The sequence below is a fragment of the Carcharodon carcharias genome, chromosome 18 (assembly GCF_017639515.1).
Source record: "Carcharodon carcharias isolate sCarCar2 chromosome 18, sCarCar2.pri, whole genome shotgun sequence".
NCBI classification, from domain to species: domain Eukaryota; kingdom Metazoa; phylum Chordata; class Chondrichthyes; order Lamniformes; family Lamnidae; genus Carcharodon; species Carcharodon carcharias.
Window position 1 is genome coordinate 9,197,828 of NC_054484.1, and position 16,311 is coordinate 9,214,138.

The following is a 16,311-nucleotide window of genomic DNA, read 5'->3' on the forward strand; positions in this document are numbered from 1 at the left end:
CCCAGCTTGCCCCTGGCCTGCGCACGCGCAGCAATTCCAAAGACTCTCCAGACCTGGAGTTCCCGACCTCTGAACTCAACACCAGGGTAAGTTTGGGTTTCACAGCAGGGTACAACCCTAAAGTGGGTGCAGGAGCTGAGAACCTGGTTGTAGATGTACATGAGTCACTGATGGTGGCAGCACAGGCTGAGTGAGTGGTTAATAATGCAACCAGGATCCTGGGTTTTACATGTGGGGGCATAGAACACAAAATCAGGCAGGTCGTGGTGAACCTTTTCAAAACACTGGTTCAGCCTCAACTGGAGTATTGTGCCCAATTCTGGGCACCACACTTTGGGAAGGATGTGAAGGATTTGAGATGGTGTAGGTAAGAGTCACAAGAATGGTTCCAGGGTTGAGGGTTGTCTGTAACGTTGGTGGATCGGCGAAGCTGGGGTTGTTCTCCCGAGAGAGGGGGAGGTGGGCCCCTGTCCAAACATCTCCTCATGTGTTTGGTGTTGGATTTTGTTTGCTAATGCTCCTGTAAAACCTCTTTTAACTTATTGACTGCGCGCGCTTTAGCTATAAATTCGAACCGCTGTTGTCCTTGATTTATTTGATGTCCCTTTTTCTCTTCCCTTCACTCCCTGTGGGTGCCGGCATTCCAGAATTCGGAACTCCAGTTTTGCCTCCTCGGGTACCAGATCCCAATCTCATTCCCGGAGTGCCTACCAAGCCGGAAGTAACGAACGTCAGCAAAAACGCTGTCACATTGATTTGGAAACCAAACATGAACGTTGGAGCCACCCCGACATCCTACATCATTGAGGCCTTCAGGTCAGTCACACTTCACTCAACGCCTTCGCTCTCTTATTGCCTCGGTGGAAGTTGCTGGATGCCTCTCTGGTGACCAGTTCCACAAGGAACAGCCACACCCAACTCACAGCTCCCTCCCCGCACCCCCCTCCCGCCCCCTCCCCCCCGCACCCCATCGACTCGGGTACCTTGTCCCACTCGCCTGGTCTTCATGTCTGAATTTGCGGGTGGGAGCATGGGGGGTCGGATCTCAGGCAGAGTACATTTTCCAGGGGTTGCTGACCTACCCAGATTTTCCTGGAGTCTCCTGGAATTAAAGATTGCTCTCCCAGGCTTTCCCATGAGCAACACGGGGAGAGAAAAAAAATAACATCAGGGATATTGCCTTCTCTGCCACACTGTACAAAGGGCCCAGGATGCAATGGGCCCTTGATCAATACTTGCTCCTATATGACTATTTGATAAATAGAGTGGTTTCTGAAGCACAGAGGATTGTGGGTATTATAGCCACCATTATTGCCCGGTTGACCAATCAGGTAAATAATGGCAGGAGAGTTGGGGTAAGGAAATTGCAGGCATTAGTGATGTAAGCTTCCTGAGTACAGCCAGAGTTGGCAATCCCTCATATACACACAAACCCCCTCACACACAAATACCTCAATAATCCACATAAATACCCAAACGGATACCACTACACAGACAGACACACGAATGTACTCCTCCCGCACATTCATGCACACAGACACAGACATAGACACACACACACACACACACACACACACACACTCACATGCACTCACACATGCAAGACCAGACACACTGACACACATATGCACTCGCACACACAGACTCGCATACTCACACACACATACATTCATATGCACTCACACAAGATCATACACATACTGACACACACACACACATGGACACACAGATGCTCACACACTCATACACACATACACAAACTCACATACACACACACGTGTACGCACACACACGCACACACTCACACAAACTCACACACAAACATGCTCATGCAAACTCACACGCTTGCATACACACACACACACACACACACACACACACACACACACACACACACACACACACACCGTGTACACCATCAGATACATGCAACTGATGTTCCATCCTAAAGCCCTCTGACATTGAAGGCAATTCTCGAGCCCCCACTGCCTTCCTGGTCGGGTCTGGCTAAGTAGAGAATGGATGGAGCCTGCACATTTTATAGACTGCATAATAATCTTTATGTGATGAGGAACGAGAAACCCAAAGTATTTTCCAAGGGAGACAGGAGCAGGTTATTTCCAAGTGTTTTGTTTGTGACTTCTGCCCATCTGATTTTCCTCCTATCGATTCTTGTGACATTATTTACAGCCATGCCGCTGGCAGCAGCTGGAAAACAGTAGCAGACCGGGTGAAAACTGAAACATACACCATCAGAAACCTGAGATCGAACGCTGTCTACCTCTTCCTCATCCGAGCCGTCAATGCTTACGGTCTCAGTGATCCAAGCCCAATATCAGACCCGGTAAAAACCCAAGGTAAGGATCAATCAACAGCAAAACTTTCGGACCTGGACTCCCACCATGGCGGACAGCCTCTCTCTCCATCGTGGCGAAGATGCAGGAGGAGGGCCACTCCCAGACATGGCACCTAGCATTTCTGTGGGGGTGGGAATGAGCTCGGGTCAGGAAATGCACACAAGCTAATCGTGGAGGCAGCCGCCTCACTCGTGTAGTTTTGGCATGAGAGGTGCCTGAAGGTGGATGTGCACAGGTTAGACCTGGCAGGAGCAGGGTCTGAACTTTGTGGATCAGTTTGGATAGCCAGGGTACCCTTTTGGTGAGGTAAGATACCACTTTAGATGTGGTCGTGGGACACCTTTGAGGTCAGTTGCCCTTTGGGGAAGGTGGGTGCCCTTTAGGAGAGGTCAGGTGCCCTTTTAGATTGCTGAAATTAGATTGCATGTGTGTAAAAAGTATACAAACTCATTGCAACTGTAAAGCTCAGTGAAACTATCATAAGTAATGTCAAGTGTCAAGAAGAACTATCAAGAGTAATTGTCAAGCTGTTAAGGCAATTAAAACTCCTGCCCTTGAGCTCTTTGAAAAAATGTCTGTAGTGTTAAAAAAAATGATTGCTTGCTATTTCACTCTGTTGACATAAACCTTAGAGCTACCATTATGGGAGTAGTACTGCACAACTGGTTTTACAACAGTCCATTATCACAGTGGGGTGCTTGCCATTTCACAGTTTGATCGCCAGCTCCAAGTGGCTATGGGCTGTTTGAAGTGGAACTATGAATTCCAATGCCTGTTTTCATAAGGGGTAATGCAATTGAAATGAAATGTTTGTTGTTATAAAGGATAGTGTAGTTGAAGGAATGTAAATGTGGTAAATGAAAGTTTATGAATGAATGACTGCAGTAGACACTCTGGAATTTTATTTTATCTCAACATTGTTCCTGATGTCTGTCAATGGTGGACACTGGTGAGTTGGCTTGGAGGGTGTAAGGGTAATAGGTGGAGGGAATGGGTTGTCATGGATTTGCACAGCGGCAATGAAGGGCCATGGGGGGGTGGGGGGGTGAGGGGCATGGGTTGGCATGGATGGAGAGTTGGGAATGTCTGTGGGAGGTGAGTGGTGAGGGCTGTTTATGTTCTTATTTGTTTTTAAAATTTGGATACACCACTGGGAGGGCTTCACCCAGACTGCCCCCAAACCTGGCCTCCCTCTGTACTCGTTCCGGGGTCACCTCCCTGGGAACTGCCACACCCAGGAACAAAAATCTGACGTTCAGTCAGACATTTTTAGAAGTCCGGTTCAGGGAGCTGGGAATTCTCCTGAATCTGCAAACCTGATATGTGGATGAAAACCTAGGCCCTGATGTCAAAGGGCAGGGTAAAGGGATTGGGTTACGATCACAGCAAGTGTTTGATGGGGACAGTGTAGAGGGAGCTTTAGTCTGTATCTAACCCCGTGCTGTACCTGTCCTGGGAATGTATAATACTGGCACTGTGTACAATAAAATTCTGCAATAGTCCATCTGTTGTTTGCTATTTGTTGAGTGGAGGTAACAGTTACAAATATTGAAAGAATTCTGTTACCTGTTAACTGGGAGCTAAGCTGTGACTGTTTAACTCCTGCAGATGTCCCACCCACTGGTCAAGGTGTAGATCACAGGCAGGTGCAGCGAGAGCTTGGTGAGGTGGTTGTCCATCTCCACAATCCCATTATCCTCTCTTCATCTTCCATCCAGATCCACTGGACAGTAAGTAATAAGCCAGCAATTTTGCACAATGTATTTTTCCCAACTCAGATCAAAATTTCAACTGATAGCACCCAGTCTGATACCCTATCTGATATCCCACTCTCCCAGTCTGATACCCAGTCTGATATCCCACTCTCCCAGTCTGATACCCAGTCTGATATCCCACTCTCCCAGTCTGATACCCAGTCTGATATCTCACTCTCCCAGTCTGATATCCCACTGTCCCAGTCTGATACCCAGACTGATATCCCACTCTCCCAGTCTGATATCCCACTCTCCCAGTCTGATATCCCACTGTCCCAGTCTGATACCCAGTCTGATATCCCACTCTCCCAGTCTGATACCCAGTCTGATATCTCACTCTCCCAGTCTGATACCCTATCTGATATCCCACTCTCCCAGTCTGATACCCAGTCTGATATCCCACTCTCCCAGTCTGATACCCAGTCTGATATCTCACTCTCCCAGTCTGATATCCCACTGTCCCAGTCTGATACCCAGACTGATATCCCACTCTCCCAGTCTGATATCCCACTCTCCCAGTCTGATATCCCACTGTCCCAGTCTGATACCCAGTCTGATATCCCACTCTCCCAGTCTGATATCCCACTTTCCCAGTCTGATACCCAGTCTGATATCCTGCTCTCCCAGTCTGATATCCCACTCTCCCAGTCTGATACCCAGTCTGATATCCCACTCTCCCAGTCTGATATCCCACTCTCCCAGTCTGATACCCAGACTGATATCCCACTCTCCCAGTCTGATATCCCACTCTCCCAGTCTGATACCCAGTCTGATATCCAACTCTCCCAGTCTGATATCCCACTCTCCCAGTCTGATACCCTGTCTGATATCCTACTCTCCCAGTCTGATATCCCACTCTCCCAGTCTGATACCCAGTCTGATATCCCACTCTCCCAGTCTGATATCCCGCTCTCCCAGTCTGATACCCAGTCTGATATCCCACTCTCCCAGTCTGATTTCCCACTCTCCCAGTCTGATACCCAGCCTGATATCCCACTCTCCCAGTCTGATATCCCACTCTCCCAGTCTGATACCCTGTCTGATATCCTACTCTCCCAGTCTGATATCCCACTCTCCCAGTCTGATATCCCACTCTCCCAGTCTGATACCCAGTCTGATATCTCACTCTCCCAGTCTGATACCCTATCTGATATCCCACGCTCCCAGTCTGATACCCTATCTGATATCCCACTCTCCCAGTCTGATACCCAGTCTGATATCTCACTCTCCCAGTCTGATATCCCACTGTCCCAGTCTGATACCCAGACTGATATCCCACTCTCCCAGTCTGATATCCCACTCTCCCAGTCTGATATCCCACTGTCCCAGTCTGATACCCAGTCTGATATTCCACTCTCCCAGTCTGATATCCCACTCTCCCAGTCTGATATCCAGTCTGATATCCTACTCTCCCAGTCTGATATCCCACTCTCCCAGTCTGATACCCAGTCTGATATCCCACTCTCCCAGTCTGATATCCCACTCTCCCAGTCTGATACCCAGACTGATATCCCACTCTCCCAGTCTGATATCCCACTCTCCCAGTCTGATACCCAGTCTGATATCCCACTCTCCCAGTCTGATATCCCACTCTCCCAGTCTGATACCCTGTCTGATATCCTACTCTCCCAGTCTGATATCCCACTCTCCCAGTCTGATACCCAGTCTGATATCCCACTCTCCCAGTCTGATATCCCGCTCTCCCAGTCTGATACCCAGTCTGATATCCCACTCTCCCAGTCTGATACCCAGTCTGATATCCCACTCTCCCAGTCTGATATCCCACTCTCCCAGTCTGATACCCTGTCTGATATCCTACTCTCCCAGTCTGATATCCCACTCTCCCAGTCTGATATCCCACTCTCCCAGTCTGATACCCTGTCTGATATCCTACTCTCCCAGTCTGATATCCCACTCTCCCAGTCTGATACCCAGTCTGATATCCAACTCTCCCATTCTGATATCCCATTCTCCCAGTCTGATACCCAGTCTGATATCCTATTCTCCTGGTCTGATATCCCACTCTCCCAATCTGATATCCCGTCTGATATCCCACTCTCCCAATCTGATATCCCACTCTCCCAGTCTGATACCCAGTCTGATATCCCACTCTCCCAGTCTGATATCCAGTCTGATATCCCACTCTCCCATTCTGATATCCCACTCTCCCAGTCTGATATCCCACTCTCCCAGTCTGATATCCCACTCTCTCGTTCTGATATCCCACTCTCCCAGTCTGATATCCCACTCTCCCAGTCTGATATCCCACTCTCCCAGTCTGATATCCTACTCTCCCAGTCTGATATCCCACTCTCCCAGTCTGATATCCCACTCTCCCAGTCTGATATCCAGTCTGATATCCCACTCTCCCAGTCTGATATCCCACTCTCCCAGTCTGATACCCAGTCTGATATCCCACTCTCCCAGTCTGATACCCAGTCTGATATCCCACTCTCCCAGTCTGATACCCTGTCTGATATCCTATTCTCCCGGTCTGATATCCCACTCTCCCAGTCTGATACCCAGTCTGATATCCCACTCTCCCAGTCTGATACCCCGTCTGATTTCCCACTCTCCCAGTCTGATACCCAGTCTGATATCCCACTCTCCCAGTCTGATACCCAGTCTGATATCCCACTCTCCCAGTCTGATACCCAGTCTGATTTCCCACTCTCCCAGTCTGATACCCAGTCTGATTTCCCACTCTCCCAGTCTGATACCCAGTCTGATATCCCACTCTCCCAGTCTGATATCCCACTCTCTCAGCCTGATATCCCACTCTCCCAGTCTGATATCCCACTCTCCCAGTCTGATATCCCACTCTCCCATTCTGATATCCCACTCTCCCAGTCTGATATCCAGTCTGATATCCCACTCTCCCAGTCTGATATCCCACTCTCCCAGTCTGATATCCCACTCTCCCAGTCTGATACCCAGTCTGATATCCCACTGTCCCAGTCTGATATCCCACTCTCCCAGTCTGATACCCAGTCTGATATCCCACTGTCCCAGTCTGATATCCCACTCTCCCAGTCTGATATCCCACTGTCCCAGTCTGATAACCCACTCTCCCAGTCTGATACCCAGTCTGATATCCCACTCTCCCAGTCTGTTACCCAGTCTGATATCTCACTCTCCCAGTCTGATATCCCACTGTCCCAGTCTGATACCCAGACTGATATCCCACTCTCCCAGTCTGATATCCCACTCTCCCAGTCTGATATCCCACTGTCCCAGTCTGATACCCAGTCTGATATCCCACTCTCCCAGTCTGATATCCCACTCTCCCAGTCTGATACCCAGTCTGATATCCTACTCTCCCAGTCTGATATCCCACTCTCCCAGTCTGATACCCAGTCTGATATCCCACTCTCCCAGTCTGATATCCCACTCTCCCAGTCTGATACCCAGACTGATATCCCACTCTCCCAGTCTGATATCCCACTCTCCCAGTCTGATACCCAGTCTGATATCCCACTCTCCCAGTCTGATATCCCACTCTCCCAGTCTGATACCCTGTCTGATATCCTACTCTCCCAGTCTGATATCCCACTCTCCCAGTCTGATACCCAGTCTGATATCCCACTCTCCCAGTCTGTTACCCAGTCTGATATCTCACTCTCCCAGTCTGATATCCCACTGTCCCAGTCTGATACCCAGACTGATATCCCACTCTCCCAGTCTGATATCCCACTCTCCCAGTCTGATATCCCACTGTCCCAGTCTGATACCCAGTCTGATATCCCACTCTCCCAGTCTGATATCCCACTCTCCCAGTCTGATACCCAGTCTGATATCCTACTCTCCCAGTCTGATATCCCACTCTCCCAGTCTGATACCCAGTCTGATATCCCACTCTCCCAGTCTGATATCCCACTCTCCCAGTCTGATACCCAGACTGATATCCCACTCTCCCAGTCTGATATCCCACTCTCCCAGTCTGATACCCAGTCTGATATCCCACTCTCCCAGTCTGATATCCCACTCTCCCAGTCTGATACCCTGTCTGATATCCTACTCTCCCAGTCTGATATCCCACTCTCCCAGTCTGATACCCAGTCTGATATCCCACTCTCCCAGTCTGATATCCCGCTCTCCCAGTCTGATACCCAGTCTGATATCCCACTCTCCCAGTCTGATATCCCACTCTCCCAGTCTGATACCCTGTCTGATATCCTACTCTCCCAGTCTGATATCCCACTCTCCCAGTCTGATATCCCACTCTCCCAGTCTGATACCCTGTCTGATATCCTACTCTCCCAGTCTGATATCCCACTCTCCCAGTCTGATATCCCACTCTCCCAGTCTGATACCCTATCTGATATCCTACTCTCCCAGTCTGATATCCCACTCTCCCAGTCTGATACCCAGTCTGATATCCTACTCTCCCATTCTGATATCCCATTCTCCCAGTCTGATACCCAGTCTGATATCCTATTCTCCTGGTCTGATATCCCACTCTCCCAATCTGATATCCCGTCTGATATCCCACTCTCCCAATCTGATATCCCACTCTCCCAGTCTGATACCCAGTCTGATATCCCACTCTCCCAGTCTGATATCCAGTCTGATATCCCACTCTCCCATTCTGATATCCCACTCTCCCAGTCTGATATCCCACTCTCCCAGTCTGATATCCCACTCTCTCGTTCTGATATCCCACTCTCCCAGTCTGATATCCCACTCTCCCAGTCTGATATCCTACTCTCCCAGTCTGATATCCCACTCTCCCAGTCTGATATCCCACTCTCCCAGTCTGATATCCAGTCTGATATCCCACTCTCCCAGTCTGATATCCCACTCTCCCAGTCTGATACCCAGTCTGATATCCCACTCTCCCAGTCTGATACCCTGTCTGATATCCTATTCTCCCGGTCTGATATCCCACTCTCCCAGTCTGATACCCAGTCTGATATCCCACTCTCCCAGTCTGATACCCAGTCTGATATCCCACTCTCCCAGTCTGATACCCAGTCTGATATCCCACTCTCCCAGTCTGATACCCAGTCTGATTTCCCACTCTCCCAGTCTGATACCCAGTCTGATTTCCCACTCTCCCAGTCTGATACCCAGTCTGATATCCCACTCTCCCAGTCTGATATCCCACTCTCTCAGCCTGATATCCCACTCTCCCAGTCTGATATCCCACTCTCCCAGTCTGATATCCCACTCTCCCAGTCTGATATCCCACTCTCCCAGTCTGATATCCAGTCTGATATCCCACTCTCCCAGTCTGATATCCCACTCTCCCAGTCTGATATCCCACTCTCCCAGTCTGATACCCAGTCTGATATCCCACTGTCCCAGTCTGATATCCCACTCTCCCAGTCTGATACCCAGTCTGATATCCCACTGTCCCAGTCTGATATCCCACTCTCCCAGTCTGATATCCCACTGTCCCAGTCTGATATCCCACTCTCCCAGTCTGATACCCAGTCTGATATCCCACTCTCCCAGTCTGTTACCCAGTCTGATATCCCACTGTCCCAGTCTGATATCCCACTCTCCCAGTCTGATATCCAGTCTGATATCCCACTGTCCCAGTCTGATATCCCACTCTCCCAGTCTGATACCCAGTCTGATATCCCACTCTCCCAGTCTGATATCCAGTCTGATATCCCACTCTCCCAGTCTGATTTCCAACTCTCCCAGTCTGATATCCAGTCTGATATCCCACTCTCCCAGTCTGATATCCCACTCTCCCAGTCTGATATCCAGTCTGATATCCCACTCTCCCAGTCTGATATCCCACTCTCCCAGTCTGATATCCCACTCTCCCAGTCTGATATCCAGTCAGATATCCCACTCTCCCAGTCTGATATCCCACTCTCCCAGTCTGATATCCCACTCTCCCAGTCTGATATCCCACTCTCCCAGTCTGATATCCCACTCTCCCAGTCTGATACCCAGTCTGATATCCCACTGTCCCAGTCTGATATCCCACTGTCCCAGTCTGATATCCCATTTTCCCAGTCTGATATCCCACTCTCCCAGTCTGATATCCCACTCTCCCAGTCTGATATCCCACTCTCCCAGTCTGATATCCCACTCTCCCAGTCTGATACCCAGTCTGATATCCCACTCTCCCAGTCTGATATCCCACTCTCCCAGTCTGATACCCAGTCTGATATCCCACTCTCCCAGTCTGATACCCAGTCTGATATCCCACTCTCCCAGTCTGATACCCTGTCTGATATCCTATTCTCCCGGTCTGATATCCCACTCTCCCAGTCTGATACCCAGTCTGATATCCCACTCTCCCAGTCTGATACCCAGTCTGATTTCCCACTCTCCCAGTCTGATACCCAGTCTGATATCCCACTCTCCCAGTCTGATACCCAGTCTGATATCCCACTCTCCCAGTCTGATACCCAGTCTGATTTCCCACTCTCCCAGTCTGATACCCAGTCTGATATCCCACTCTCCCAGTCTGATATCCCACTCTCTCAGCCTGATATCCCACTCTCCCAGTCTGATATCCCACTCTCCCAGTCTGATATCCCACTCTCCCAGTCTGATATCCCACTCTCCCAGTCTGATATCCAGTCTGATATCCCACTCTCCCAGTCTGATATCCCACTCTCCCAGTCTGATATCCCACTCTCTCAGTCTGATATCCCACTCTCCCTTTTTGATATCCCACTCTCCCAGTCTGATATCCCACTCTCCCAGTCTGATATCCCACTCTCCCAGTCTTATATCCCACTCTCTCAGTCTGATATCCCACTCTCCCAGTCTGATATCCCACTCTCCCAGTCTGATATCCCACTCTCCCAGTCTGATATCCCACTCTCCCAGTCTGATACCCAGTCTGATATCCCACTGTCCCAGTCTGATATCCCACTCTCCCAGTCTGATACCCAGTCTGATATCCCACTCTCCCAGTCTGATATCCAGTCTGATATCCCACTCTCCCATTCTGATATCCCACTCTCCCAGTCTGATATCCCACTCTCCCAGTCTGATATCCCACTCTCTCGTTCTGATATCCCACTCTCCCAGTCTGATATCCCACTCTCCCAGTCTGATATCCCACTCTCCCAGTCTGATATCCTACTCTCCCAGTCTGATATCCCACTCTCCCAGTCTGATATCCCACTCTCCCAGTCTGATATCCCACTCTCCTAGTCTGATATCCCGCTCTCCCAGTCTGATATACAGTCTGATATCCCACTCTCCCAGTCTGATATCCCACTCTCCCAGTCTGATATCCCACTCTCCCAGTCTGATATCCCACTCTCCCAGTCTGATACCCAGTCTGATATCCCACTGTCCCAGTCTGATATCCCACTGTCCCAGTCTGATATCCCATTTTCCCAGTCTGATATCCCACTCTCCCAGTCTGATATCCCACTCTCCCAGTCTGATATCCCACTCTCCCAGTCTGATATCCAGTCTGATATCCCACTCTCCCAGTCTGATATCCCACTCTCCCAGTCTGATACCCAGTCTGATATCCCACTCTCCCAGTCTGATACCCTGTCTGATATCCTACTCTCCCAGTCTGATATCCCACTCTCCCAGTCTGATACCCAGTCTGATATCCTACTCTCCCATTCTGATATCCCATTCTCCCAGTCTGATACCCAGTCTGATATCCTATTCTCCTGGTCTGATATCCCACTCTCCCAATCTGATATCCCGTCTGATATCCCACTCTCCCAATCTGATATCCCACTCTCCCAGTCTGATACCCAGTCTGATATCCCACTCTCCCAGTCTGATATCCAGTCTGATATCCCACTCTCCCATTCTGATATCCCACTCTCCCAGTCTGATATCCCACTCTCCCAGTCTGATATCCCACTCTCTCGTTCTGATATCCCACTCTCCCAGTCTGATATCCCACTCTCCCAGTCTGATATCCCACTCTCCCAGTCTGATATCCTACTCTCCCAGTCTGATATCCCACTCTCCCAGTCTGATATCCCACTCTCCCAGTCTGATATCCAGTCTGATATCCCACTCTCCCAGTCTGATATCCCACTCTCCCAGTCTGATACCCAGTCTGATATCCCACTCTCCCAGTCTGATACCCAGTCTGATATCCCACTCTCCCAGTCTGATATCCCACTCTCCCAGTCTGATATCCCACTCTCCCAGTCTGATACCCAGTCTGATATCCCACTGTCCCAGTCTGATATCCCACTCTCCCAGTCTGATACCCAGTCTGATATCCCACTGTCCCAGTCTGATATCCCACTCTCCCAGTCTGATATCCCACTGTCCCAGTCTGATATCCCACTCTCCCAGTCTGATACCCAGTCTGATATCCCACTCTCCCAGTCTGTTACCCAGTCTGATATCCCACTGTCCCAGTCTGATATCCCACTCTCCCAGTCTGATATCCAGTCTGATATCCCACTGTCCCAGTCTGATAACCCACTCTCCCAGTCTGATACCCAGTCTGATATCCCACTCTCCCAGTCTGATATCCAGTCTGATATCCCACTCTCCCAGTCTGATTTCCAACTCTCCCAGTCTGATATCCAGTCTGATATCCCACTCTCCCAGTCTGATATCCCACTCTCCCAGTCTGATATCCAGTCTGATATCCCACTCTCCCAGTCTGATATCCCACTCTCCCAGTCTGATATCCCACTCTCCCAGTCTGATATCCCACTCTCCCAGTCTGATATCCAGTCAGATATCCCACTCTCCCAGTCTGATATCCCACTCTCCCAGACTGATATCCCACTCTCCCAGTCTGATATCCCACTCTCCCAGTCTGATATCCCACTCTCCCAGTCTGATACCCAGTCTGATATCCCACTGTCCCAGTCTGATATCCCACTGTCCCAGTCTGATATCCCATTTTCCCAGTCTGATATCCCACTCTCCCAGTCTGATATCCCACTCTCCCAGTCTGATATCCCACTCTCCCAGTCTGATATCCCACTCTCCCAGTCTGATATCCCACTCTCCCAGTCTGATACCCAGTCTGATATCCCACTCTCCCAGTCTGATATCCAGTCTGATATCCCACTCTCCCAGTCTGATATCCCACTCTCCCAGTCTGATACCCAGTCTGATATCCCACTCTCCCAGTCTGATACCCTGTCTGATATCCTATTCTCCCGGTCTGATATCCCACTCTCCCAGTCTGATACCCAGTCTGATATCCCACTCTCCCAGTCTGATACCCAGTCTGATTTCCCACTCTCCCAGTCTGATACCCAGTCTGATATCCCACTCTCCCAGTCTGATACCCAGTCTGATATCCCACTCTCCCAGTCTGATACCCAGTCTGATTTCCCACTCTCCCAGTCTGATACCCAGTCTGATTTCCCACTCTCCCAGTCTGATACCCAGTCTGATATCCCACTCTCCCAGTCTGATATCCCACTCTCTCAGCCTGATATCCCACTCTCCCAGTCTGATATCCCACTCTCCCAGTCTGATATCCCACTCTCCCAGTCTGATATCCCACTCTCCCAGTCTGATATCCAGTCTGATATCCCACTCTCCCAGTCTGATATCCCACTCTCCCAGTCTGATATCCCACTCTCCCAGTCTGATACCCAGTCTGATATCCCACTGTCCCAGTCTGATATCCCACTCTCCCAGTCTGATACCCAGTCTGATATCCCACTGTCCCAGTCTGATATCCCACTCTCCCAGTCTGATATCCCACTGTCCCAGTCTGATATCCCACTCTCCCAGTCTGATACCCAGTCTGATATCCCACTCTCCCAGTCTGTTACCCAGTCTGATATCCCACTGTCCCAGTCTGATATCCCACTCTCCCAGTCTGATATCCAGTCTGATATCCCACTGTCCCAGTCTGATATCCCACTCTCCCAGTCTGATACCCAGTCTGATATCCCACTCTCCCAGTCTGATATCCAGTCTGATATCCCACTCTCCCAGTCTGATTTCCAACTCTTCCAGTCTGATATCCAGTCTGATATCCCACTCTCCCAGTCTGATATCCCACTCTCCCAGTCTGATATCCAGTCTGATATCCCACTCTCCCAGTCTGATATCCCACTCTCCCAGTCTGATATCCCACTCTCCCAGTCTGATATCCAGTCAGATATCCCACTCTCCCAGTCTGATATCCCACTCTCCCAGTCTGATATCCCACTCTCCCAGTCTGATATCCCACTCTCCCAGTCTGATATCCCACTCTCCAGTCTGATACCCAGTCTGATATCCCACTGTCCCAGTCTGATATCCCACTGTCCCAGTCTGATATCCCATTTTCCCAGTCTGATATCCCACTCTCCCAGTCTGATATCCCACTCTCCCAGTCTGATATCCCACTCTCCCAGTCTGATATCCCACTCTCCCAGTCTGATACCCAGTCTGATATCCCACTCTCCCAGTCTGATATCCCACTCTCCCAGTCTGATACCCAGTCTGATATCCCACTCTCCCAGTCTGATACCCAGTCTGATATCCCACTCTCCCAGTCTGATACCCTGTCTGATATCCTATTCTCCCGGTCTGATATCCCACTCTCCCAGTCTGATACCCAGTCTGATATCCCACTCTCCCAGTCTGATACCCAGTCTGATTTCCCACTCTCCCAGTCTGATACCCAGTCTGATATCCCACTCTCCCAGTCTGATACCCAGTCTGATATCCCACTCTCCCAGTCTGATACCCAGTCTGATTTCCCACTCTCCCAGTCTGATACCCAGTCTGATATCCCACTCTCCCAGTCTGATATCCCACTCTCTCAGCCTGATATCCCACTCTCCCAGTCTGATATCCCACTCTCCCAGTCTGATATCCCACTCTCCCAGTCTGATATCCCACTCTCCCAGTCTGATATCCAGTCTGATATCCCACTCTCCCAGTCTGATATCCCACTCTCCCAGTCTGATATCCCACTCTCTCAGTCTGATATCCCACTCTCCCTTTTTGATATCCCACTCTCCCAGTCTGATATCCCACTCTCCCAGTCTGATATCCCACTCTCCCAGTCTTATATCCCACTCTCTCAGTCTGATATCCCACTCTCCCAGTCTGATATCCCACTCTCCCAGTCTGATATCCCACTCTCCCAGTCTGATATCCCACTCTCCCAGTCTGATACCCAGTCTGATATCCCACTGTCCCAGTCTGATATCCCACTCTCCCAGTCTGATACCCAGTCTGATATCCCACTGTCCCAGTCTGATATCCCACTCTCCCAGTCTGATATCCCACTGTCCCAGTCTGATATCCCACTCTCCCAGTCTGATACCCTTTCTGATATCCCACTCTCCCAGTCTGATACCCAGTCTGATATCCCACTGTCCCAGTCTGATATCCCACTCTCCCAGTCTGATATCCAGTCTGATATCCCACTGTCCCAGTCTGATATCCCACTCTCCCAGTCTGATACCCAGTCTGATATCCCACTCTCCCAGTCTGATATCCAGTCTGATATCCCACTCTCCCAGTCTGATATCCCACTCTCCCAGTCTGATATCCCACTCTCCCAGTCTGATATCCCACTCTCCTAGTCTGATATCCCGCTCTCCCAGTCTGATATACAGTCTGATATCCCACTCTCCCAGTCTGATATCCCACTCTCCCAGTCTGATATCCCACTCTCCCAGTCTGATATCCCACTCTCCCAGTCTGATACCCAGTCTGATATCCCACTGTCCCAGTCTGATATCCCACTGTCCCAGTCTGATATCCCATTTTCCCAGTCTGATATCCCACTCTCCCAGTCTGATATCCCACTCTCCCAGTCTGATATCCCACTCTCCCAGTCTGATATCCAGTCTGATATCCCACTCTCCCAGTCTGATATCCCACTCTCCCAGTCTGATACCCAGTCTGATATCCCACTCTCCCAGTCTGATACCCTGTCTGATATCCTACTCTCCCAGTCTGATATCCCACTCTCCCAGTCTGATACCCAGTCTGATATCCTACTCTCCCATTCTGATATCCCATTCTCCCAGTCTGATACCCAGTCTGATATCCTATTCTCCTGGTCTGATATCCCACTCTCCCAATCTGATATCCCGTCTGATATCCCACTCTCCCAATCTGATATCCCACTCTCCCAGTCTGATACCCAGTCTGATATCCCACTCTCCCAGTCTGATATCCAGTCTGATATCCCACTCTCCCATTCTGATATCCCACTCTCCCAGTCTGATATCCCACTCTCCCAGTCTGATATCCCACTCTCTCGTTCTGATATCCCACTCTCCCAGTCTGATATCCCACTCTCCCAGTCTGATATCCCACTC

General features: G+C 50.1%; 1 protein-coding gene across 4 annotated transcripts in view; it reads left to right on the forward strand.

Moving 5' to 3' along the window:
* robo1 (roundabout, axon guidance receptor, homolog 1 (Drosophila)) overlaps nt 1-16,311 on the forward strand; it is a 439,384-nt gene that overhangs the window by 324,586 nt on the left and 98,487 nt on the right. For all 4 annotated transcript variants that reach the window (XM_041211417.1, XM_041211420.1, XM_041211419.1 and 1 more), the window contains 3 exons: nt 648-816; nt 2,191-2,357; nt 3,966-4,087. In XM_041211417.1, the coding sequence (XP_041067351.1) occupies nt 648-816; nt 2,191-2,357; nt 3,966-4,087 (458 nt within the window). The remainder of the gene's footprint in view (nt 1-647; nt 817-2,190; nt 2,358-3,965; nt 4,088-16,311) is intronic.